Source organism: Sciurus carolinensis, chromosome 8 (genome assembly GCF_902686445.1).
Source record: "Sciurus carolinensis chromosome 8, mSciCar1.2, whole genome shotgun sequence".
NCBI classification, from domain to species: domain Eukaryota; kingdom Metazoa; phylum Chordata; class Mammalia; order Rodentia; family Sciuridae; genus Sciurus; species Sciurus carolinensis.
Genome location: NC_062220.1, coordinates 147,383,474 through 147,410,391, shown reverse-complemented (window position 1 = coordinate 147,410,391; position 26,918 = coordinate 147,383,474). Strand labels below are relative to the sequence as shown.

The 26,918-nt window shown below is 40.2% G+C and overlaps 1 protein-coding gene across 1 annotated transcript in view; it reads right to left on the bottom strand.

Moving 5' to 3' along the window:
• Positions 1-353: 353 nt before the first annotated feature.
• Positions 354-26,918, bottom strand: part of Kntc1 (kinetochore associated 1) — a 79,518-nt gene continuing 52,953 nt past the window's right edge. Inside the window, 22 exon segments of the mRNA XM_047562543.1 lie at positions 354-1,591; positions 2,040-2,148; positions 3,012-3,102; positions 4,952-5,097; positions 6,123-6,212; positions 7,275-7,404; positions 8,676-8,739; positions 8,823-8,877; positions 11,193-11,249; positions 11,612-11,707; positions 12,292-12,427; positions 12,827-12,945; positions 14,364-14,442; positions 16,048-16,094; positions 18,585-18,694; positions 18,809-19,019; positions 19,282-19,355; positions 21,303-21,519; positions 21,634-21,692; positions 21,777-21,948; positions 24,341-24,430; positions 25,679-25,886. Coding sequence (XP_047418499.1) covers positions 1,581-1,591; positions 2,040-2,148; positions 3,012-3,102; positions 4,952-5,097; positions 6,123-6,212; positions 7,275-7,404; positions 8,676-8,739; positions 8,823-8,877; positions 11,193-11,249; positions 11,612-11,707; positions 12,292-12,427; positions 12,827-12,945; positions 14,364-14,442; positions 16,048-16,094; positions 18,585-18,694; positions 18,809-19,019; positions 19,282-19,355; positions 21,303-21,519; positions 21,634-21,692; positions 21,777-21,948; positions 24,341-24,430; positions 25,679-25,886 — 2,371 coding nt within the window. The 3' untranslated portion in view covers positions 354-1,580.

Here is a 26,918-nt window from a genome sequence, read left to right as displayed (position 1 = left end):
TTAAAAAATATTTTTAGCTGTGGATGAACAATATATTTTTTTTATGTGGTGCTGAGAATCGAACCCAGTGCCTCACACATGCTAGGCAAGTGCTCTACCACTAAGCCACAACCCCAGCCCTGCATTGCTTTTTAAAAGGAAAAATAATCCCACCAAAAACTACTTATTCAAGTAGTTTTTTTAATTTTAATTGGTCTGAAAGCTATCACCAATTTGCTCTCTCACTTTCTCTTAATTTGAAAAGGATGTGAGTCGCAACACAAAATTAAGATTCCCTAAAGGAGATGGAACAATTAGCATCAGAGACAAATCTCCAGTGATTAATGAATGCATTTAATGAGCAAGCACCAAAGTGGAGTTAGAAATAGCCCTTCTTTAATCTTAGATCTCAAAAAAGAAGAATGTCGGGCACTATAAACACCAGAGGGAATGGGAATAACTGTGTCATTTTGTGACTTATCCCTCTCCCCGTGTCTTCCTGTGCCGTTGGTCTCTGATCTCACCTCCTGCTCCACTGCCAGGCATCTCATCTAGACACGCCACCTCTTCCCAGGCAGTCTCAACGGACTCCAGCTGGGAGCATCTGTGGTCTTCCAGCCACTTCACTGCCCTGCAGCTGTCAGGTTTGTCTTCCTGCAACATCAAGCTCATCTGCTCCGTTCCCGCCTAAGAAGACCACAAGCCCCTGGGGTCTCCAGCCCCTTTGCACTGGCCCAGCTCATGCCTGCTCCGGCTCTTCTCCCTTTTCCAGTGCTCCGGCTGCATTCTCCAGGGAAAACTCCTTGACTGACAGAACCCATCTGACGTTGCCTGTCTTTGGTTGGGTCACTGCTAGGTGCTGACACAAGAATGAGAAGAGCTACCTCTTTCCCCTTTGGGTGGTGGCTGGGCACAGCAGCTACGAGCTACTGGTGTTGTGGAAAGTCCCAGGCTTCTGAGTGCAGCGAGGCGTCGGCAGCTCCAATGGCTTGGTGGTAAATGTGGGTTTGGGTTCCAATCCAGGGGCAGGAGCAGCTCTGGATCACAGGCGTACAAACGTCTTTTCCCTAGCTTCCCTCTTAATCTCTCCTTTAGTCCTTCAGTCCTTTTAAGAATTTTTGTAGCCAATCTCTGACATCAAACCCTTTCCGGCTTGGCATGTCTTTCTGACTTGCCACTGACTGATACACACTACAACTAAAATTACGTAAGTGTGGACTTAGAATATGTTATGATTGATATTTTAATTTTTATAAATGGAATAAGCAGGATTTAGGGATTTGCTTTTCTTGAAGAAAGCAAACTGTTTGCATTTTGCTTCCTTCATGTAAGGTGCAAGAAAACAGTCTATAACTCAGTCTATAAATTATACAAGGAAACAGCAATGAAGTTATTTATTAATCCAGGATATGAGTTCTCTATGGGATAATTATGCTAATATTGAGCATCTTAGTTATTCCTTGTGGGATAACGATTGACAAATAGTTATGATGTATAGATTGTACAATTTACAAATTATAATAAATACGGGCAGTTAGTAGTAGACTCCAAACTTCCTCTTGTCATTTTTGAAAAAAGGTTCGATGATTTACTATAATCCACTAAGAAACGTCTAAATGGGAAGAAACAAAAGGATATTTTATGTGTCAGTTTTTAAAGTAGAAAATGGTCAGATAAACTATTGAACTTAACTGTAATGATAAAAATGTACATTGAAAATTAGTTAGCATTTTAGACATTTGGCTAGGAAGAAACATATTTTAAGGGCAACTAATTTATTTCCTAAATGAAAACTCCCTTTTTGAAAAAAGCAATCTTATGCCACTGAGCACAATGGACTGGAAGTGAACGATCTTAGTTACTGATGGGAACGAACAGAATGTAAGTTTATTTTAACTCGCTTGATCTGCACAGGAGTAAAGAAACGTCATGTCAGGGTTACTAGAAATAGCAAAGCATGATCAAAGTAAACATTTTGCCTTATGTTTAAGTTTATATTATTTACTTATTTTTAAGTAAATATAGGTATGAAAATTAATTTATGTGCATATTTTATTTACAGAAAATTTGGAGAGATGTCCAACACGATGTTAACAGAGATCTCTGTCTGGACAGTGAGATTTCGGGACTCAGGGTAGCCTTGTTTGCTCTTTCGTGAGCCTCTTCTTTCTATAGGTAGGGTACATACATGTCTTAGGTACTTAGGAAGAGAAAATATTAAAAAAGTAATCACTGTGAGCACGACAGTAATCTGTGCCTTTTAAAATGTACTAGCTTTTTTTGCTTCAGTATGAGAAACTGCACTTCCCAAGAACTCGTGGTGCTGGAAGCGTCGAGGAGACCATGGGACTAAGGCCCACCCGGGCCAAGCGGCTCGCCTGAGTCATCTGCTGCCCGCTGGCACAGCTCAGAAGAGAACCAAGGCCTCAGGACTTCTGGGCCAGGACTCCAGGCGAGAAGGGCTGCATAGTGACATTCTGGTCAGAGGTGTCTGCACACACAGTGGCGGTGCTCTCAGATTGTAAGGGAGCCCAAACCTTCCCACCGCCTAAGGACACCTTGACTGTCAGGTACAGGGTGAAGCACGACTCACGTTTGTGGGAAGCTGGCAAAAAATCCCACTGTGCTGCCAGCTGTATAAAAAGCATAGCACATACAATTACGATGGTACACAGGCTGACGATGACAGTCAACTGTTACGTTTACGTGCTCACTGCACACACGCTTTTGTCACTGTTTTAGAGTGTGCTGCACAGAGCAGCCTGCCACGCTGTGCTGGCAGCAGCCTCACACACCTTGTGCCTTCCATCTCCAGACCATACCAAGAGACCCCCGTCAGCAATTCACTCAGACCACCTGGGTTTGGGCGAACACATTCCATGACATTTGCATAACACGTTTCTCAGAACTTAGCCCTAAGCGATGCAGGATTGTATACACACGTGTAAAAATGTCCAGAACGCCAGGGTCAGTTTCAAGATCACAGAGGTGGGAATGGTGTCGGCTGAGAGCCTAATCATCGCTAGCCTTACCTCCAGGACTTCCCGGGGAGCCGCGTTCAGAGGCACAGGTTTTCCCCAGTGCTTTGAATACTCAGTTATCAAGGCTGAAGCTTCATCTAAACTGTGGAATCAGAAAAAAAAGGGAGTTGTGAGAAAGTCCCTGGGGGTGGTGAATGTTGGCTCTCTTCATTGTGGGGATGGCTTCCCAAGCGTAGAAGATGTCCGTATTTATCAAACTGCGTACTCCATCAATCAGACCTCTGAGAACACACTCGTTCACAAATGACAACACGTAATGATGGCTGGATCGCAAGGGTGAACAAGCAGAAAGCATCCCCGGTGTGGCGATGGGACAGAGACGCCTCTCGTGACCAGCAGTTGGGTCAGAGGCAGGAATGGACCGGTGGCCACTCAGTCCTGACCGCATGCTCCCCTTTAAGGCGCCAGCCTTCTTCCATCTCCTCTTCACTTTCCTGTCCGCTCCCGGTTCTATCCTAGCAGCTGACTTTCCAGATCTGAGGGTGCTGGAAAGTGAGACAAGGAGGCTGAGCAAAAGCTCTGCGTCACCCAAAGCCGTCAGCACTCTGAACAGGCATCCCAGGACCAGGGCGGGCTTGGGGCAGGACTGAGACTCATGTTGTGGGGATTTAGAAAGCGGGTCTAATCTGATTCCAAGTCCATGCTTGGATGACAAAGGACAAGATGACTAACTTCTGGGAATGTGCTCTAGTTTAGTATTTATTTTTTGACCAGGGATTGAACTCAGGGGACTCAACCACTGAGCCACATCCCCAGTCCTATTTTATATTTTATTTAGAGACAAGGTCTCACTGAGCCTTGCCTTTGCTGAGGCTGGTTTGAACTCGAGATCCTCCGGCCTAAGCCACCCAAGCCCCTGGGATTACGGGTGGGCGCCACCGTGCCCAACTTTTAGTTTAGTATTTGTAGCTATTAATTACAACCACACAGCTCTACAATTGTTTCACATTTTCCTCCAAAACAAAGATACATCTTAAGGAAATTCAGTAGAAAGTTGTTTGCCCAACATTTCACAGAACAAGATATATAAGTGATCAATAAATATATGAAAAAGTACTCATCATCCCTAGTAATTAGAGAAATGCAAATTAAAACCACCCTAAGATTTCATCTAACTCTAATTAGAATGGCTATTATCAATAACACAAGCAATAATAAATGTTGGCTTAGATGTGGGGAAAAAGGCACACTCACGAATTGCTGGTGGAATTGCAAATTGGTGCAGCTACTCTGGAAAGCAGTATGGAGATTCCTCAGAAAACTTGGAATTGACCCACCATTTGACCCAGTTATCCCACTCTTTGGTTTATACCCAAAGGACTTAAATTCAGCATACTACAGTGATGCAGCCACATCAATGTTCATAACAGCTCAATTCACAATAGCTAGATTGTGGAACCAACCTAGATGCTCTTCAATTGATGAATGAATAAAGAAACTGTGGTATATATATATATATATATATATATATATATATATATATATATATATGTATATAATGGAATATTACTTAGCCATAAAGAAGAATAAAATTATGGCATTTGCTAGTAAGTGCAGGAATTGGAAAATATCGTGCTAAGTGAAATAAGCCAAACCCAAAAGACTAAAGGCCAAATGCTTTCTCTGATAAGTGGATGATGATACATAAGGGGAGGAGGTGGCAAGAGAAGAATGGAGGAACTTTAGATTGTGTAGAGAGAAATGGGGTGGGAGACGGTGGGGAAAGGAAAGATAGTGGACTGAGACAGACATTATTATCTTATATGATTACATGAATGGTGTGAATCTACATTGTGTACAACCATAGAAATGAAAAGTTGTACCCCATTTGTGTACAATGAATCAAAATGCAGTCTGTAAAAATAAAAATTTTAAAAGGTGGGGGGGAGAAGAAGAAAAAAAAAAGAAAGTTGTCTGCCCGATTAACTTACCTTAATTCATTTGCCAAATAGTGTACTAGTTCAGTGATGTTGTTGGCATTTATCATATGCAACTTCAACATTTGGAAGTACTTTGTCTTTGCCAAAATCCCAAACTCCTTCTTATTTATGACATTATTCAAGATCAGATTTCTAATCTACAGGATGAAAGGTATCATTATATTAAAAATGTGTAAATTTCCAAGTCTTTATTCAGTGCTAAGACTTTCTGACAATCAGAAGTTGAACCAGGGCTGGGGTCGTGGGTCAGTGGTAGAGCACTTGCCTAGCATGTGTAAAGCACTGGGTTCAATTCCCAGCTCCACGTATAAAGAAACTAAAAAAGTTAAGATCCATTGACAACTAAAAAAATATATTAAAAAAAAAAGGGGCTGGGGAGATAGCTCAGTTGGTAGAGTGCTTACCTTGTAAGCACAAGGCCCTGGGTTCGATCCCCAGCACCCAAAAAAAAAAAGAAAAGGAAAAAAAAAACCAAAAAACAAGTTGAACTATCACCTATGTTGGGACTAAGCCTGTTTTTGGAAGGGGTGAAAAGGGGAACACTTTGGCCCAGCATAGTATACAATAAATAAATAGAAAGTTATTGTTAAGCACTTTGGGACTTTTAATGAGAAGTCTGTTTACAATTACAAGCACTTAAGGCTACAAATTTTCCATTGAATACAGTAGTAAACAAGACAGCCAGGATCTGTCTTTTGTTTCTTTTTTCTTGTGGAGCTGGGGATTGAACTTAAGGGTGCTCTACCACTGAGCTATATCCCAGCCCCTTTTATTTTGAGACAGGGTCTTGCTAAGTTGCTCGGGTTGGTCTTGAACTCGCAACCCTCCTGACTCAGCCTCCCCAGCTGCTGTAATTATTGATGTGTACAACCATGCCTGGCAGGGTCCCTACCTTTAAAAAAAAAACCAAACTACTTAAGTTTAATAAACACAAAATAATTTTATATATTAACAAAGAGTTGGAGATAGTAGTTTCCTGCTTAATCTTTTTTTGGGGAAAATGATTACCTTCTTTTGGGTGTGTGTTTGGTGCTGGAGACGGAACCCAGGGCCTTGTGCATACTAGGCAAGTGTTCTACCACTAAGCCACATCAGCCTGAAGAGGATTCCCTTCTAGGATCAAATTTTTCATAGCAAAAAGGAGATGGAAAATGCCTCTTACTTGATGTGAAAATCCTGCTAATTGGCCTTCACTCATGTGTTCTTCTAACTGCTTTAAGATGATCTGAGGATTGCATGAGCCCAGAAAATTCTAGAAAAAAATCAAGCACAATTTTAAAAAGTATTATTACTATCAATTTCTGGAATTGGAAGTTTTCATTTTTAACTCAGAAATATCTTAAACATTTTCTAATATAGGAAAAAAAAGTCACTTCCATTGACCAAAAATTACTGAAATAAGGAAAAAAGTATTTTATAATTACTTATTCCAAAAGTCAGAGCTGTTTATCAGGAATTTTGTTGTCCTAAGTGCTAAAGACAATCTATTTAAACACTGAAATGTTGAGAAGAAACAAGACATGAGTTTATGAATAATCAGAAAAGAAAAAAATGTCAAAGACAAGCACAGATGGCTTTTAAAAAATGCAATTAATAGACCAAGTGACAAATAGAAAACATGCATATTCATTTATATAAATCTCTATCTACTGCCTTATCTACTGGGGAAGAAATAACTGAAACATTTCAAAATGCTTTGTTCTATTTGTTCTTGTATCAAGGGAAGTGAGGGTTAGTTATTTTTAAAAGTTCTCTCCTCAAAATGCTCAAGGCTTCCTTTGTTAAGAACCCACATTTGAAATCTGACTCTTATCTCTCCTATCCAGCTGCTAAATCGGGCTGTCCTCCTCTGGGCCTCCCCATCTTGTTCAATGTCATTGCCCTGTCTTGTGTTCTTACCCTCCAGCTTCTGCAGCCTACCCACAGGTTCTTATGTATGGATCAAGTGAGTTAAAATTCTACTCAAATGCAAGAGCTTCCTGGGAGTTTTCCTTTCTGCCATCTCTCTCCTCTCATCAAGTGTACATGAGTTAATGGTCCTTCTAAGATACTGACTTTATCATTTTATTTGTTCTTCTAAGAAAATCAATTGTTCCCACAGAGAAAGAAGTCTCTCAAGACATCCCTCAGGTGGACCTCAATCTATCTTTCTGTCTTACCTCCCACTCAACCCCTACACAAGCCTTCTGCCTCACCCATACTGACTTACTCATGCTTTATAGGTTTGGTGAAAAGAAAATGTGGCCTTTTGTGAAGGATGTGCAATGTGAGACCTTCCATTTCCTTGGCAACCGGAGTACAATGTGCAAGATACCTTAATTTGCTGGTGTCTTTTTTCTGAGTGGGGCATGAGCATCAGACAAGCTAATGCAAAAGCTGGAAGCTCCAACTGGAAGTACTGCCTGGCGATTCCCATCGTGTCGAGATCACAGGAAACCGGACATCTTTAAGAAAGCATGTTAATCAGTTAAAGACCTATCAGACTTCCTAAACTGACTGGCCCTCCTAGCTTTCCATAGACGTTACCTGTCCAAACTTTGAACAATCTTAAACCTCAAAGCACTGATAGTAACATGTGCTTAGTGATGGGTAACTCTAGTGTTTAGTGGCACTCCACACAGAACAAAGAAATTTACCAACGGGAATACAGAGCACTGTCCATCTGCCGTGATTGTGTCTAAGGATGCATACGATAAACTCTTAGAGGACCCAGAAACCTGTGAGACAACACTGTAGGATTTAGGGTAGTCACAAATGGCACGCTACACTTATATTTACAAAAGGTACTAATTTCAGAGGCTGTCTAGGAGTTCAGTTCACTATGGAACTGGAAAGCACCACATAGGAAAGCAAACACTGTAAAAACTAAAACAATTTTTTTCTATAAAAATAAACATTACACTTGACTTCCAGAGAAAAAGGAATTACAGTCGTCCCCCCTTATCTATGGGAGGTATATTCCAAGACCCTCAGAAGATGCCTAAAACCACAGAGAGTACTATGTAGATATAGATTTACACATTTAGATAGATAAAATATGCATTTAGGATAAAGTTTAACTTATAGATTTGGCAAAGTAAGAAATTAGTAATAACAATAATAAAATAGAACAATAAGAATAATATATTTATTCACTTATAATGAAATTAAGAGCATCCCCACGATTGCACTTTGGGGCCATTAGTAAGTAAAATAAGGCTTACTTGAACACAAGCCCTGTGATACCATGACAGCTGATCAGATAACTGAGAGGGGTACTGGGCGATTGTGGCTGGGCAGTGTATGCCCATGGGCAGGCTGGACGGAGGGAAGATTTACATCCTGGTAGGGAGGCATGAGCCCTCATCATGCTGTTCAGAATGGGGTGTGATTTAAAAATGTATGGATTGTTTCTGAAATCTTTCATTGAATATCTTCAGACTAAGGTTGACAACAGATAACTGAAACCACAGAAGTAAAACTCAGCAAAGGGGGGGACCACTGTGCTGGTAGAGAGGTCTCCTAGAAAGGAATTTTTCTTAAAAAATATTTTTTAGTTGTAGACGTACACAATATCTTTATTTATTTATTTCTATGTGGTGCTGATTATGGAACCCGGTGACTCACACGTGTGAGGCGAGAGCTCCACCACTGAGCCACAACCCCAGCCCCTAGAAAGGAATTTTACAGGCAACGGATTCTACTTTCTTGGAAGGAGGACAGACATTTTACTTACTCCAGGACAGCGATGAGACTCTCACAGCAATCTGATAACTGACTGGGTCTTAAAGGACAAGAGGCTGAAGATAAAAAACAACAATGACGCACGCAGGTACTCAAGTACAAAACGCTACTGTCAATGTTCCCAAGGACAGAAAAGTACCTGAGAGCAGTGGGATCTGTATCACATGCTGCCAAGCTTTGCTGAAGTAGGGAACCTGCAGACACAAGCGCGGTAAAGAATTCATGTCCAGGGCATTATGAACTTTTGGCGCTGCAGCCATGCAACTGTGCACACGTGGGTTCTGGGTGCTAAGACCCAAACCAAAAACTGCTTTCACTGTGGTGGAGGTCATTAAGATTCTAGGATCATTTTCTTCATAACTGTATACTTCAGGATCTTTTTATATACTCTTGGCTGAGTCATTTGTTCCATTTGTCACAAAGTGTCAAAATTCAACTCAGAAAACAAAATTAACACTGTCTATTTTGTGTCAGACATCATGTCTGGGCCACAGGAAAGGAGGAAGGTGACATGAGAAGGAATTTCAAGAAAGTGAGTAAGAATAGACTCCCAAGGGCAGAGGAGTGCTTAAGTGACTTCTGGCATACTTTACTCCATGCGATGAAGATTATGGAGGATAATTAAGAATGGAAAATAATGAGATGACTCAAAAGGCAAAAAACAGATACCACAAGACCCAACAATCCCACTCTTAGGTACACACTCAAAGGAAAACTTGTGTCTACATAAAAACTTGTAGACAAATGTTCACTGCCACGTTATTCATAAAAACCAAAGTTGACACAGTCCAAATATCGACCAATGGATGAATGGGTAAATAAAATGCAGAAGAGTTCACTCTCTGAATCCTTGGGTTCTGCATCCATGGAAACAATCAACTGAGGGTGGGACGTATTTGGGGGGAAAACTGTGTCCTTACTGAACATGTACAGACTTGTTTCCTTGTCATTAGTCCCTAAGTGGTACAGCATAGCAGGGCTGTGGTTGTGGCTCAGTGCAATAGGGCTTGCCTAGCATGTGTGAGGCATTGGGTTCGATCCTCAGCACCACATAGAAATAAATAAAATAAGGGTCTATTGACAACTAAAAAATATTTTAGGGGCTGGGGATATAGCTCAGTTAGTAGAGTGCTTGATTTGAATGCACAAGTCCCTGGGTTCAGTCCCCAGCACCACCAAAAAATAAATAAAAATTAAAAATAAAAAAACAGTGTAGCATAGCAACTCTATATACAGCATTTACATTACATGAGGCATTGTGAGTGACCTAGAGATAAAGCACACAGGAGGATGTGTGCAGGTTCTGTGCATATGCTAGGCCATCTTTCAGCATCCAAAGATTTTGGTGTCCACAGGGTGGCCGCAGCGGTGGTCGTGCCCTAACACCAACCCCCATGGAAGAAGGATAGGCAGTATATCCACACACAATGGAACATTATTCCCTGATAGAAGAAATGCTATAATGTAGCAGTATGCTAAGTGAAACAAGTCATACACAAAAGGCCAACTATTATAGGGTTCCTGGTCCAGAACAGAGAAACCCACAGACAGACAGTACATAAGTGTGTGGGGGCTGGAGGAAGGAGAGAATGGGGAGTCACTGCTAACGGATATGAAGTCTCTCTGGGGAGAGGAGAATGTTCCAGTACTGGATAATGGTGACGGCCACACAACTTTGTGAATACACTGGAAACCACACACCTGTATACCTACAGGGTGAATCTTACCTTAATTAAAAAAAAAAAAACAACTCTCTCTATATCTATATATACACATATAAATATGCACACACACACTTATAAATATCTTAATATGGAACAGTCTCCTAGATACCACTGTTACGTGAAGAAGCACTCTGTCTAGAAAGTAAGAGCACTTAAGTGTGTACAAATGTTTACACACATGCCTATATACTTGTACAACAGAAAGCTCTAGGAGGACATATAAGAAATTATAAGCAGTGGTTTGGGGAGATAAGTGTGAAGAGAAATAGTAAAGAAGAATCTTTGTGTTTCTACTCAGTATACTTCCATATTCTGATTCAGTAAGCTTATAATAAACTACATATTTCTAAATAATATATAATGATACATAATGATAATGGTACCCAGTGATAATGTGTATACAACTTGCAAAATTTAGAAAAAATAAATAAGACGTGGTGTCTGACTCTGAGGATTTCAAGGTCTACTGGGGCAGTCCGACATAGGTAATGAATTACACTGTGACAGATGTTAAGAGCAGAGACCAGGTGTTTTAAAGGCCACACCAAGGCTTGGCTCCCGAGGCCTGGAGAACTCAGGAGAGCACCATCTTTCAGGAGACAAGATGTGAGCTGAGGACTCTGGAGCATAATCCTACAGGGTGATCTATACTGGTTTTTTTTCCTTTCCCATTCTGTTCTTTACTGAGGCCTGGCCCTGACTGTTTAATTCAATGCACCCAGCAGTCACAAGGCCAGCAAAGGTAAAACTGAATTTCATGATATTTAATTTAAAAAAATACCTACCTGCCATAAACAATGAATACTAGAAATGGCTGCTAAAACTTTCCTTAGATAAGGAATCTGTAGAAAGAAAGAAAATGAGAAGTTGTAAAAGACCACCAAAATGGAAAGTTTCAACATGAAATATCAGGTTCTTAGTGTTTTAAAAGCAATAATTATAAAAGTCCATCTTCCACAAACACTGCCAAAGAAGTTCACTGTAAGTTCATAAATATCAGAAAAGGCCAGATTTCCAAGCATTTCCAGCACATTGTAGGTCATTTCTGAGTTTGCACTTTCTCTGGCCTAACACCATGCTCCATCAGTTTGGCAGGAGCTTGGTGGCAGTGGACATTTTCAGCATGTACCCCCTTGGTAACAGGTGCCAATTTGGAATGTGTAGGGGATGCCATGTACGAGTTTCCAGAAATCCTTAGTCTTACCATATTGAAGCCAAGAAGCTTTTGCAGGAGTCCATTCCAAAGCTTCAGGTCATAGATGTTGTATTCTAAACAAAGTTCTGTTATTAATCTTACCGCCTGAAGTCAAACAAAAACAAATTGGAAAAAAGAAAGAAAGAAAAGGGAGAAGAAAGTAATCATGTTGTTCTGAGACATCACTAAGTCCAAAGACCTCTGAGAAAGGAAGGGTAGCTTAAAATCCAAGATGGGTGCATCATCTACAATGCCTACTGCCCAATTTCAATGAAAGCCTCTTTCTACGGAAAGAATTAGAATTTCCTTTTGTCTTTCTTCTACCCAAGAAGTTTGCCCGCCCTGGACTCCAACTGCCTCTGACACCAAGTTCCCAAAGGTAACTAAGTAGAAAAGAGAGGACACCCCCTCTCTGGAGGAGGACAGATGGCCTCCCGCCTTAACAAGCCTGGGAGGGGACTAACGTGCTCTCTCTTAATATTGGCAGGGACAACAGCCTGGCTTTCACAGAAACAAAGGGGAGTTTTCATGTTACCACGGCCATCCACATGTTGGGACAGGGAGGCAGGAAAGGCCAGGGGACCTGCTTAGGGAGAAGGGGTCTCTCAGGACCTCAAGCAGTGGGGGTCAGCTGAGTGGTGTGATACCACATGTGAAGACCAAAGCCCACACCCGCTGGCTCTACGTACCATAGGCTCGTGGCTATGGTTCTTCCACAGGCCTTTAACCATTCCTTCTTTAGGACTGTTGCAAAATAATTCATAAGTGATGGGGATATTCAACGTCTCAAAGACTGCCAGGAAAGTTACACATTTCAAATAGGATCTGGAAAACAGATGTGTTTGTAAGACTCATTCTCATAGGCCACATTTGCAGCATTTAAAAAAAAAAAAAAGCAAAAGCAACAAGGAGGTATGAGGCCAGTTTGTTGTTAACTGTCCATTTTGGGCTTTAAATATATTCACAGAATGTACTATTAGATGGCAATCAATTTCAGGAAGATGAAGAAAATATTCAGTCTCTGAATACTGCTAAGAAATAATGGAGAGAAGATGTTCCCAAAGGCCTATTTCCCCTTTGCCAAAATGTTAAGGCTAGTCAAGACAACAAGACTACACTGACAGCTACTCAAAAGCACTCTAATAAATTAAGAGACTTTAAAAGTTACAGTTAAAAAAAAAAATCTTTTCCATTTCTTAATACAATTCAACAAATTTTACTTACTTTACTTCTTCAATGGGTTTTTTGAAGAGAGATTCTATAGTTTCCTTGTCAGCCAAATACAGAAGACATTGAAGAGCTCTCGTTTTGTGGGCAAAAGTTAATTGACGCATGCCCAATGTCTGCAAAACCAAAACAGGGCTGGAGACAGACACGCCTGCAGGCTGCAGTTAGGTAAACGGGTGTCAAGCTGGCCAGCACCAGCAACATTTTTTTTTTTTTCCTTAAAGCTGATCTCTGTCCTTCAGGAATGCACAGTGGAGAACAGTGGTTCTCAGCATGCAGTCCCTGGTCCTAGAGGGGAACTTCTGAAGTTTCAGCAGGAAAAGGGTCAAAACTATTTTCATTCTAATACTAGATTTTTTTTTGCCTTTTATACTGTTAATATTTGCACTGATGGTGCAAAAGCAGTGGTGGATGAAAGTGCTGGCAGGACACAGGCAGGAAACCCACTGTCCCAGTAGCTATTGTACTCACAGGCACGCACTCCCAGCACTAAAACCAAGGGTGAGCTGGGCATGGTGGCCACACCTGTAACCCCAGTGATCTGGGAGGCTGAGACAGGAGGACCACAAGTTTGACACCAGCCTTGGCAACTTAAGAGAGACTGTCTCAAAATAAAAACCAAAAAAAGGGCTGGGGATATAGTTCAGTGATAAAGCACCCCTGGGTTTGATCCCCAGTAAAGAGGACAAAAAACCCACAAAGATGACTTTTACTTAAGAATGTTCTTGATGAAGCTCTGAAAACTGACTTTATAGGTTGGGGATGTAGCACAGGGTAAAGTACTTGCCTAGCAAGACCGAGGCTCTGGGTTCCACACCCCCCCCCCCACACACTTATTAAACCACAACTCTTGGATATATATTATATTAATAAGAATTTACATTTGATTACAGGTTAATATTAATTATAATGTATTCATTAATACTCTTGTGTGGAAAATGAAGTTCCCATAAAGCCCACTGCAGCAGGAGGAAAAGTGCCATCTGAGCTGAGCTAACCAGCTACTCTTCAGGAAATACCATTTTTGCCGAAAGACAAGCTAATGTGCAAGGGACTCACATTCAGCATCAGACTCTCCCCATTTCCTCCCAAGGATCACTTGCCCAGCAGCTCTGCACCCCTCTTCTCTGCTCCAGGTGCCCCAGAAGATGATTCTATACACAAAGCCTGGTGCCCAAAGCAGCTGTGCTGCCTTTCCCAGGGTCTCGCTAAAGTTTAGTAGGTGACTAGAGCCAAACTCAGGTGATGGAGGGGTGTGAGGCTGAGGTTAATAATCCAGAATGGCCCAAACCTGAGAGGGTTGTCAATAGGTCACTATTTGGTCTGCTAAGTGGACCTTAGAGGCCAGTGCTAAATGAAGCATACTGGATTTAATAACCCTTGTTTATAAATTAAAATAAGTACTTATTACTTTTAGTAAGTGAGCGTTATCTGAACCACCTGTTACAAAAGTGAGCAAGGTAAATACACAGGAAAAACATGTTAAGCTGAGATGCTCACAAGGGTTCTGATTAAGTTTGTAGAGCTTACTTACAGTTGTAGCGGATGTCGCACACACAAACAGCATTCTTGAACTATAATCAATTGGGTGAGACAGGAGAAGATACACGGCTCTGGAAAGAAAATTTCAGTTACATTCATTTTGAAACCTAGTGGATAGATTACCACATCGATAGACCTGCATTTCTGTCCACAGTAAAAGTCATCAGACATCCCACATGTAGGTCAGAAGGATTATGGGTCAATGATATTTTTGCTTTTCCTTAAAAGACGCTTAATCTTTTGCATAACTTCATAGCTAAAGAGGATAGTATATACGATAAATGCCAGGCCTTGGCCTACTAGTCAATAAAACAGATAGCCAGTCTTTGACAATTTAAATTCTACTTAAGAACTGTCATAAACCACAGCTGAGAAGTACACTGTCTATAACAGAAGTGAATTTCTGTTTTAGTAGTACCCAGGACCTTGTAAGTGGCTCATTTTAATCTGTAGCCTCAGGGCTGGTGGGCGGCTCTTAGAAGAATAAGAGGCACAGGGAGAGGGTTGGAGCAGACTCAGCTGGAAAAGGCAGGAAGTTTGCATAAAGGGTGCTTCTGGGACTTGTCCTCATTGTCTTCCCTCTTTGAATTGTTTCTGGTGAAGACTCGCCATCTGGCTGGTAGGCTAGACACACCAGGAGCTCCTCTTGCTTGGACAAAGGTGCAACTGCCCTTAAAAGACCAAGCAAGGGGCTGGACCTGGGGCAGTAGCTCAGTGGCAGAGCGCTTGCCTAGCATGTGTGAGGCACTGGGTTCGATCCTCAGCACCACACATAAAAAAATGAATAAAATGAGGTCCATAAACATTTAAAATAATAATAAAAATAATAATAAAAAGACCAATAATAATAAAAAGGTTGGAGGTGTAGCTCAGTGGTAGAGTGCTTGCCTAGCATGTGCAAGGCCCTAGGTTTAATCCCCAGACTTGGGGGAAAAAAATGACTAAGGGTGAGGAAGGGGTCCAGAGGCAAGGAGGACAGGGAGTGGGTGTTAAGTCAGTTCTGCTCTAAACCGGGAGAGATTATTTTCTTGGGTTTCTCTATGCAAGTCTCATCTCACGATCAGATTCCCAGGGCTGCAGCAGAGTGCAGGGTCTCACGAGCCACTTGACCTACTTTTGGCCTAGGTCGGGAATGGCAAAAAGTTGGCATGTGTGCCACCATGCCCTCTCCCATGCCTATGCCAAGCATCATTTATGAGTCACCACATTCTTTTCGACTTAGGTCCAGATACAGTCTTCTCAAGAGTAAGCCACAAGCAATCACTAAGCATATTGGATGAAAGCAACCTTATCTTTCTTGGTCTCGGCATTAGGTCAGAAGGACAAAAAGAATCCAGTGGCCCATATTTGAGCCTCTATCAGGGTAAGAGAGTACAGAGAGGGCTGGTGCCAAAGTCCAAGCTAATAAAGGAGTTGTCCTTTACCTGAGATATAAAGATAACCTAGGAACCCTCGACACCTGTAGGAGCTTGACAGTTGGGAAATTCTTGATCCTGCTGTCTCTGATTTCTTCCACCAGAGACACTTATAGCCTATATCAATGAACTGAGTCTTCTCAAAGACTGCCCAAAGTTTTATCTAGTCAGCTTTTGAAAAGCCAACATCTGAAAAATGTATAGGTAAGATTTCTATTGGACATCAAGGTAAAGGCCCATAGGAGTAAAGGAAAACATTACCTTTGTAGTGCTTCATCTTCCTGAAGTTCAAATAATTCTAATGGTTCCTTTGAAAACAAGGAAAAGAAGTCAGAAACTTAAGTTTGTGACTATACAAACTTTCACGTATGAAAATCCACATGAAAAACTCAATGAACAAAATTATTTTATGAAAATATTTTTGTTTAAATGTTGAGTTTATTCACATATACTCACACAATAAATATTTACTGAGCACTTACAATGAGACAGGCCTTATTCTCAGTATATGGGTTGCCTGAGCAAACAAAACAAATATTCCTGTCTTTCTAGAACTTATATTGTTAGACAATTTTTAAGATGAGGGCTCCAGGAATTTTAAATGAACCACTTATTAATTCAGCACAGTCATTAGGATCTACTAAAGTACAGTCATGGTTCTCAGTGTGACAGAACCTTTAGGTGGGTGATTTGAATTTATGTGTAACTTGAAACATCTCCAGATGCTGGCTTCTAGAGGCAACTACAGATTCTCAGTGGCAAGATATACTTCTGACTTGTCTTTCAACTGAAGCTCAGTCCCTGCTCTTAGTAAATACTTTAAAAAATACCTGTTGAATTGAATGCTAAAAACAGGTCACATCTTTTAGACAACACTGTGTCTGAAACCAACTGAAAGGTAAAATACTTATAGAACAAAATTTAAACAAAAAGAAAAAAGAAACCACCTCATTAAAATTCATCAGATAACAGGAAGTAGTAAAATGAACAAGTCTTTCTTTGAATAGTCTGTGCTCCTGATTAGAGAGCTGTACTTTGCAGGACAAGTATTCAGCCCTTGCAAATATGGCAAAATGTTAAAAACTACAAATTAAAAACCTAGTCAGGCATGTTGGTACATGCCTGTAAACCCAATGACTGGGGAGACTGAGGATTACAAATTCCAGCCAATCTCAGCAACTTAGCGAGACCCTGTCTCAAAATAAAAAATAAAAAGGGCTAGGGATGTAGCTCTGTAGTTAAGTGTCCCCAGGTTAAATCCCCAATACCAAAAACAACAACAAACCACCACGGAGGACTGGGGTTGTAGTTCAGCAATAGAATGTGGAATGTGTGTTTAGCATGCTCTAGGCCCTGGTTTGATCCCTAGCACCAAAACAACAACAATAAAAATAATAATAATAATAATTTAAAAACTATAGCCTAATGTTATGTCACGTTAGCTATATTATTTGTTTATAAGTAGATTCTTTTCCAAGGATATTTGTCTAAGTAGATGAAGAATTATAGAATTTACTTATTAAATTCTACTTAAAAATTTAGAATGATGTAGAAAATTCTAGATTTTGATCACTAAATCCCATCATGAATTTTAGATGTTAATTATATTATTTCTAAAAACAGACATTATGTGCTTCCTAGTGTGACGTACTGAAAACACATCACCTACGTTCTATTCTTGCCTAAAATACACAATCTAAAAGCTGTGCATGATGGTACACACTATAATCCCAGTGACTCTGGAGGCTAAGGCAGGAAGACTGCAAATTCAAAGTCAGCCTGGGCAAATTAGTGAGAACCTGTCTTAAAAAATGTACAAAAGGCCGGGAGTGTAGTTCAGGGGTAGAGCATTCCTGTGTCCAACACCCAGTATGGGAAAGAAAGGAAGGAAGGAAGAAAGGGAGGGAAAAGAAAAACAAAGAAAAAGAAAACCCAAAGATGAGAGCCAGGACAAACACAGAGCACAACTGTGGACCAGGTCCTGGACCCAGGGGGTGGGGAGTACCACAAAGAATGTTTTGGGACAACTTAAACTATAAGATGGACTTGGAGGTTCGAGTGTTGCATCAATGTCAACATTTTTTTGGTACTGGGGATTGAACACTGGGCTGCATCTCAGTCCTTTCTCTAATTATATATATATACATATTTTTTTTGGTACTAAGCCACATCCCCAGTCCTATTTTGTATTTTATTTAGAGACACAGTCTCACTGAGTTGTTTAGCACCTTACTTTTGCTGAGGTTGGCTTTGAACTCATGATCCTCCTGCCTCAGCCTCCTGAGCAGCTAGGGTCACAGGTGTGTGCCACCACTCTCAGCAAAGCTAATTTTTTTGATTTTGATAATTACACTGCGATTAAGAGGAAATCCTTGTTCTTAAGAAATACACACTTAAACATCAAGGGGCAAAGGGGCATAACATACTTAACTTACTCTCAAATGGGTAGAAATCTATGTATACAGACAGTGATGAAGCCAATATGGCAAAATGTTAAGAATGATGTTTCACTTAAAATTATTTCAAAATGAAGAATTAAACATGAACCTGAGCACTTCTTTTAGACCAGACTATATCTGAAATCAATTGAAAGGTAAAATACCTACGGAACAATATTTCAACAAAAAGAAAAAGGAAACCACTTCATTAAAACTCATCGGATGGTAAAATGAACACGTCTTTCTTTGAACAGTCTGTGCTCCTGATTAGAGGGCTGTACTTTGCAGGACAAGTACTTGGCCTTTGTGAGGAGCCCTCAGCTCCTACGTAATGACCCTGTGGGTCCTGGGGGTACCTACCACATCAGGTGCTGTTGAGGGGCACAGCCATTTTTCCAACAACATGTCCCATATTTTTTCCAAATTAATTTCATTGACTTCGGCTATTTCTTTAGCTGCTGCATGAATATCTAAGATATTCAAGATAAAGAAATTGAAAAAAGAGTAAGTTGAGTTTTCAATATCAGATAACTGAGAATCAAAACAATACTTCTTCCTGGATCCAAAAATAGTTTTGTTCTCACCAGGATAATCCTTGCCAGATGAATTCTGCATTCTCTGACTTATACTGGGATGTTCATACAGGCTGACGATGAGGTGAGCAGGCTTTCCGATCATCCTTAAATATTCCCCAGTGTTCAGCTTGTGGGCTATGAGCACGGCCTCTGTGCCTGAGCGCCGGAACTGCAGATGGAGCTTCTTCAACAAAGCCTGAGCTTTTTCCCGTGTTTCATCCTTTTGAAAAATTACATGCAAAAAGAAAAAACTTATTTTATAAATCTCAAAAAATTTACTTTATAAATCTCAGCAGAGGCTAAGATTCCATCTTTATCAGTCATGGCCCTCCCGTTCTCAGTTGTATCCTGAAGCATCTCTCATTCAGTCATGGTCTTCCTCCTCCACTTCAGGTACCAGGTCAGGATGAGAAGATGTGCTAGGGAAGCCCAGTGCAAATTAAGAAGAGAGCAGAGCCCTCAGTCTTCGGGTTCAGACGCACCTGAAGTGGGATGTTCTCTAGCCATCTCTCAGCTAAATACAGGCAGAACTTCAAACTAGACATCTTGAAGGAACCTAAAAAGAGAAGAGATTTGTGAACAAATCTGACAATACAGCTTAGTGAAGTGATCAAGTACTTAAATTATACAAATGAGCACTCAGTAAAAACAAGGTAAGCAGGAGAGAAGGATCAAAGTAGAAAGCCAGAGTCCGTGAGGTCACTCCTTGGCTGCCACTCCTGCTCCCTAGATTCTGATGTGTGTGCATGTGTGTGACAACACCACCTATTTACACCTTATTTCTTGGCTGTCCTTACAAGTCAGCCATACACATGATGTGCTAGATGCCTTGCAGCAATGAATCAGTGTGAGTAAAAGAGCAGACCCTGTCTCCTAGCGTGACAGCTCAGACACGAGTCAAGTATGAGGGGTCAAAGCTTGGACTGATTCTTTTTCGAGAGTTTAGTTTTGTCTGCTTTTGTTTTTGTTTTACTTTTTGGAGAAAAGACAGTTTAATGAAGGAAGATTCTTGCTCACGGATTCGATTCCAAGGACTAGGACCTCAGGGTCGAGGGTGACCTGAAGTCTGATCCTCAGTTACTCTGTGTCCACAGAGAGCATGTGGAGCCTGTTGGGAAGGTGCTTTGCCCTCTTGTTGGAGGAAGTTTTCCTTTCTCTGTGTTATGCATCTCTTGTTAGAATACATCCCTTCACCCAGTATCGATACTCCATTGTCTTCTGATTCAGTGTCTTGGTTCATTTTGTCCTCTCCAGCCCTGATCCCTCTCCACATGCCTCGATATCCACTCATGATCCTGGTCTGGCCTGGATGCCACCTGGTCAACGAAGCCTCCACTTCATTCCAGGGCACTGTCCTTGCTAGGGAGTAAAGGTACCTGTATCTGTGCCCCTTGTTGCATTGTACGCCAACGGGAATTAGGCATTACTCCCTTTGAATATACGAGAACATGTATTTTATGAGATACTTTGTACTCACTTTCAATATGCTTCTTACTCATTTTGAGGCAGGCTGTGTGGATGCTATTGGCTTGTGGACCTATGACCTGTGATTACCAGCCTGAGGCCAGCACATCCCCTAGTTGGAATATACAGATCAAAACTTCTAAAAGTTATTTTTACCCATTATAAGGTTTTAACCTGGTCATCATGCTAGTTAGAAGCTCTGATTGGCAGTTTTAGGTTTCTGTTTTAAAACATAAATAAACTAGGTTTGAGATAATCTTTCAAAAATAAAGATGTTTTTGGTAAAAAGACTGGAAACTGTTCTACTTGGTGCTTAGTGAAAATGTTTCGAATTAGTGTATTCAAGCCACTGACATTTCTTTATATTAATTCAGAAATTATCTGTCAAATAAATAATAATTTTTCAATTAAAAAAAAAAAAAGCCAAAACAAATTACAAGCACACGCTGTAATCCCAGCAGCTTGGGAGGCTGAGGCAGGAGAATTGCAAGTTTAAGGCCAGTCTCAGCAACTTTGTTTTCTTCTTTTTTTGGGGGGTGGGCAGGTATTTGGGGTTGAACTCAGGGACACTCAACCACTGAGTCACATTCCCAGCCCTGATATAGCTCAGTTGGTAGAGTGCTTGCCCTGCATGCACAAGGACCTAGGTTCAATCTCCAGCACCGCTAAAAAAAAGAAACCATCCCCAGCCCTATTTTGTATTTTATTTAGAGACAGGGTCTCAGTGAGTTGCTTAGTGCCTTGCCTTTGCTGAGGCTGGCTTTGAACTCACAATCCTCCTGCCTCCACCTCCAGAGTCGCTGGGATTACAGGTGTGCGCCACCGCAACAGGCTAGCCTCAGTAACTTTGCAAGGCCCTAAGAAATTTAGCGAGACCCTGTTTCAAACTTCAATTAAAAAAAAAAAAAAAAAAAAAAAAAAGCCTGGGAATGTAGCTCAGTGATGAAGTACCTCTGGGGACTCAATCCCCAGTACCGAAAACCAAACCAAAACCAAAACCAGTTTACCATTTTAAAGCCAATTATAGGAGATTCCATACCTTCTGGTATATCCTGGGTTAGAGTGATGGCAATGGCCACAGCCCACTCTGGGTTGACTATAGACAGCAGGTAGGACTCGATGGTCTGAGTGATCTTAGCTATTTCCCTGTTCATCAGTGCAGAAGACTTAGCTGGTATCAACTTCAGGAGCTTTGGCTTCAAGTTATTTTCAAACACATGTTTGGCTGTAGACACATAGAGAGTGTCTAGAGAGAACTTTGGAGAAAAAAGGAGTTCAATTTTTAGGTAAAAGCAGCATAAAGTCTTTGTACTCAGGGTGAGGATTAGTTATAGCATGAAGAAGCCTCTTATGAGGTTTTAAACCATTACCTTCATTAATTTAGAGATTAAGAGCAGGGTTGGGAGGGACTCTTCACTGAGCTCTGAAGCTAGAAAGGAAACGAGAAGAGTATGATTTGCTTGAGAAAAAACTGTTAACTAGTCGGAAAAATTCTATAAGTTAACAAACATACAGAGAATTTTCCAGAAGTTCTGTGCTGTGCCAAATAATATCAGGTGAAAAGGCAGTCTAGTCTGGGCAGCTGATGGCAGACTGATCACATGCTCCAACATGTACTGGTATTCTAGGTCCACTGGAGGGGAAATTCTTCTGTATGACTCCAAATGCTTCAGAAGACTCAATGCCTGCATTAAAATAAAAAAGCATTTTCTTGTAAGAAGGACCCAATCCTATACTGTCTCAAAGTTGTCTAACTCCATGCATTCTGGGTTGCCATTCCTTGGAAAGTCTCATTTTCACAAAGATCAGCAAAACAATTTCTAGTATCCCCTGTAATTGAATCCTTATAAACCAAAATTAATACAATCATTGAAGAAATCATAATAGGAGAAACCAGTAGAACCTTGTTGGCAGGATGCTCTGTAAATGAGACTGGCAGTTCCTGATGTACTCTTGTTTTTTAGTATGGGCGACTGAACCCAGTGGTGTTCGAGCTCTGAGCCGTATCCCAGCACTCCACCCCACCCCGCCTCCTGTTTTTTTTGAGACGGTCTCACTAAGTTGCTTAGGGCCTCACTAAGTTGCTGAGACTGGCTTTGAACTTATGATTCTCTGGTCTCAGCCCCCGCGAGCAGCTGGGATTAAAGGTTTGTGTGTCACCACACACAGACTTGATGTACTCTTCAAATATTTTGAGATATTACTTAAAAAATACTTGAATTCACTTTTTTAAAAAATTTTGTTTATTAGTTTTGAGACAGGGTCTCACTATGTTGCCTAGGCTAGTCTTGAACTCCTGAGCTCAAGAGATCCTTCTACCTCAGCCTCCCACATAGTTGGAATGATGATGGCTATACACCATGATGCCAAGCTTGATTTAATTTTAAAAACAGAGGTTTTAGATCTAAAATTAATTCTCTATGTCCTTAGTCCATCTTATGCTTATATTTTCTGTTTTAGGGCTTCTATAACCTTTGTTTTTTTGGGGGGTACCACAGATTGAACTCAGGTACACTCAACCACTGAGCCACATCCCCAGTCCTATTTTCTATTTTATTAGAGACAGGGTCTCACTGAGTTGCCTAGTAACTCACTAAGTTGCTAAGGCTGGTTTTGAACTCAGGTTCCTCCTGTCTCAACCTCCCAAGCCACTGAGATTATAGGCGTGCACCATTGGACCTGGCTTGTATAACCTTTTGAACCAACCATTTTTCTTTTATTTTTAAAATTCAATTTTAATATACAAGTCACTAGGACCAAAATCAGAAATGATTAAGAAGTTAATGAGTCAGTTGTGGGTGGTGCAGGCCTGTAGTCCCAGTGACTCAGGAAGCTGAAGCAGGAAGATTGCAAACACAAGGCGAGTCTCAGCAAATGAGGGAGACTCTAAGTAAATTAGCAAGACCCTGTCTCAAAATAAAATATAAAAAAGACTGGGGATGTAGCTCAGTGGTTAAGCACTCCTGGGTTCAACTACAACACCAAAACAAACAAACAAACAAACAAAAAACAACTAGAAATGTAGCTTGTGGTATAATGCTTGCCTGGCATGCTCAAAAAAAAAAAAAAAAAAAAGAAAGAAAGAAATTTTTTAAATGAGTAAAAAGAAGTTATTAAAAGTACTCAAGGGGTTGGGGAGATAGCTCAGTCGGTAGAGTGCTTGCCTTGTAAGCACAAGGCCCTGGGTTCAATCCCCAGCACCCCCAAAAAAAAAGAAAAAAAAAAAAAAAAAAAAGTACTCAAATAGAACTTGCAAGTCCTGAACCAGATGTGGTGGCTCAAACCTATTAACTCAGTGACTCAGGAGTCTGAAGCAGGAGGATCACAAGTTTTAGGATGTCCTCAGCAACACAGGAAGACCTTATCTCAAAGAAAAACTAAAAGGACTGGGAATGCAGTTCAGTGGTAGAGTACTTGCCAATCACACGTGAGACCCTGGGTTGAACTCCTAATACTACAAAAGAAAAAAAGAATTGAGTGTCCTGGACCTACCTATTAATACACAAAACTGAATCTAACTGGGCCCATGTCCTTTTGTTCTTGCTAGATAGCAGATAATGTTGCCTTAATTCTTCACAATTAATGCCTTAGTGACTTCATACTCTTGGATAGCAGATTTAAATCACCTCAACACAGGAAAAACAGGATGACAATATATGGCAAAATATGAATAGCATGAAAATCTTGGTGCCAGATTCCTTTTAAAGAAAAAGATCTAGGGCTGGGGATATAGCTCAGTTGGTAGAGTTATTGCCTTGCAAGCACAAGACCCTGGGGTCAATCCCTAGCACTGGGAGAGAAAGGAAAAAAAAAAAAAAAAAAAAAAAAGATATAAAGTATGGAGTTTAAAAGGAGATTAAAGGATAACCCAAAAGACATAAAAATTATGTAATATTATTTATGATTTAAATAAAAGCAGGCTGGGGATATAGCTCAGTTGGTAGAATGCTTGCCTCGCAAGCATAAGGACCCGGGTTCAAATCCCCAGCACCGCAAAAAAATAAATAAATAAATAAATAAAAATAAAAACATAAAAGCATGAAGATGATTTTTAAATGTTTAATAATTTTGTTATACCTGATTAATATTAATATTGGTTATCTTCTCATCAGCTCTTTCTATAACTTTCAGGACAACTTCAATCATTTCATAATCATAGGGGTCCAGCTGTATAAAAAAAATATATATATACATGAGAAAATACTATCCTGCCAACAGTTTCATTCAATAACGTCCGTTGGTATAGATTATGAATAAAATCTCAGTACACTACAACTTAAATTATTATTTTAAATTAAAACTTTCCTACTTCTAAAATGATCTCAATTTGAATAAATAAATATGCTTTAAAATGTCTTGAAATCAAATAAGCTATATAAGACAAAGTTGTTTTAATAAATAAAGATGCTTTGAGGGTACTAAATACATAGAAATAAGGAACATATGACAAAAATTTCAATTTGAGTTTGAAATTGAAGATCTACTTCTTTCACTTGATGGGAAAATTGGAACAGGAAGAAAGTGGACTTTTCTTAGAAATTACTTAACTCTAATTGTGGTTCTCCATGAAATGTGTCTCCGAGGAACCTGTCTTAGCTCTGGCTATGTACTACAATACAGGAATTCACTGGGTGCTCTCTATAGACTTAGGAAAAGAAGAGACACATTCTTTTTGTTCTTTGTTACTGCCCACTCATCGTTAATTCTTCTATTTTTTAAAATGCCAACTCAAGTCACATAAAAACCTAAGTGGGAAGATGGTTTATTATACCTAGAAAATTTTAGCAAGTGTACATAATTTTTGGCTGAATTACAGGCAAAATGTAAAATGAAAAATTTCCAGCAGCTTTACAATCTCATATTCCCTGCCTTCCACTTTCATCCCATCAAACTACCCAAGGCCTTCAAAATTCCAACTCTCAGAGTCCTAAAAAAATAATCAGGCAAGGGCAGGACAATACATGTATAAAGGCATTCACATTCATTGAAATGATTTATAATTACACAACTACAAAAAGTTCAAATGCCCATCCATAAAACGCTGGTTAAATATAGTATGTTTTATCTATATGATGGAAAAAGAAATAAATAGGACAGTTACTACTCTAAGTATAGTAAATTTAGTGTAGAACAGTTATTACAACAAACTACTGATTTATGTCAAGGGAGAAAATGTTTCCCTTTTTGATTTATGCCTTTTTAATTTGATTTTTAAAGAATGTGTGCTATTCTCAAAAATTTGGGCAGGGAGTCTATTTCCATTTTGAAAAAAAAGGTAAGAAAGGAAAATTGTTGCATTAAACTGTACTAAAAGTTTATAAAAATACAACTCATACATCCAGTTATTTTATGCATCTGTTAAGGGTGGGAGGGATATTTGAGATGACCTGATAGATTCATTTTCTGTTCACCTACCTTACGTAGTATTCCACTAAGGCTGATGACCAAATCTTTTGTGCTCGTCAGTAAAGGAACCATTTCGATGGCTTTGGCCAGGAGTTTTGAATGCTGCTGCTTTGTAGATGCCAGGTTTGTGTCTCCCTGGCTTTGGCTGACGTTAGTGTTGTGGAGCAGTGTTTCGATGAACAGCTGAAGAGCTGCATCACAGTCCAACTGAAATGTTCTAGAAGAGGTATAAGTCACACACTCATCTCCCTGTGTGTGCATTTCCACACCACGGTTCTGACCAACATCTTAGGTACACGCTCCCATCACTGAGGTTTACCTTCCTAATGCCCAGCCTTAAGATCAGATAAACTACATATCACAGATAATCACTGCCTTTTGAAAATCTGATATCAAGCTAGGTACAGTGGCACATGTCTTTAATTCCAGTACTTGGGAGGCTAAGGCAGGAGGATGGAAAGTTCCAGGTCAGCACGGGCAATTCAGTAAGACCCTGTCTCAAAATAAAATCAAATTTAAAAAGGAGGTTGGGTGTGGCGGCAGATATCTAAAATTCCAGGGACTCGGGAATCTAAGGCAGGGGAATCACAAGTTCAAAGCTAGCCTCGCTAACTTAGTGAGGACCCTAAACAACTTAGCAAGACCCTTTCTCAAAAAAAAAAAAAAAAAAAAAAAAGGATTGGGGATGTGGCTCAGTGGTAAGAGTGCTTCCCAACCATGTGCCAGGCCCTGGGTTCAAACCTTAGTATCTCAAAAAATCTAATGGAATGTGGTTATCAATGGTCAACAGAAGTCCAAAAAAATTAAATGTAAAATTCTAGAAATAAACAACTAATGTTTTTTTTATTTTTTTGCTTGTTTGTGGGAGAGTATACCAGGGATTGAACTCAGGGGCACTTAACCACTGAATCATATCCCAGATTTTTTTTGTATTTTATTTAGAGACAGGTCTGAGTTGCTTAGGGCCTCACTAAGGCTGGCTTTGAACTTGTGATCCTCCTGTCTCAGCCTCCCAACATGCTAGGATTACAAGCAAGTGTCATTGTGCCTGGTTACAATTCATGTTTTAAGCTGCCCGCTGTTCTAAGTATAAAATAAAATCTCATGCCATCCCTGACCAGGATATCTATTCTGCCTGTAAGTCACTTAGTAGTTGTCTTGATTATTGGATGGAAAAAACAGTAAATACAGAGTTTGGTACTATCCTCAGCTTTGGGCAGTCACAGGAGGTCTTGGACCAGTTTTCATT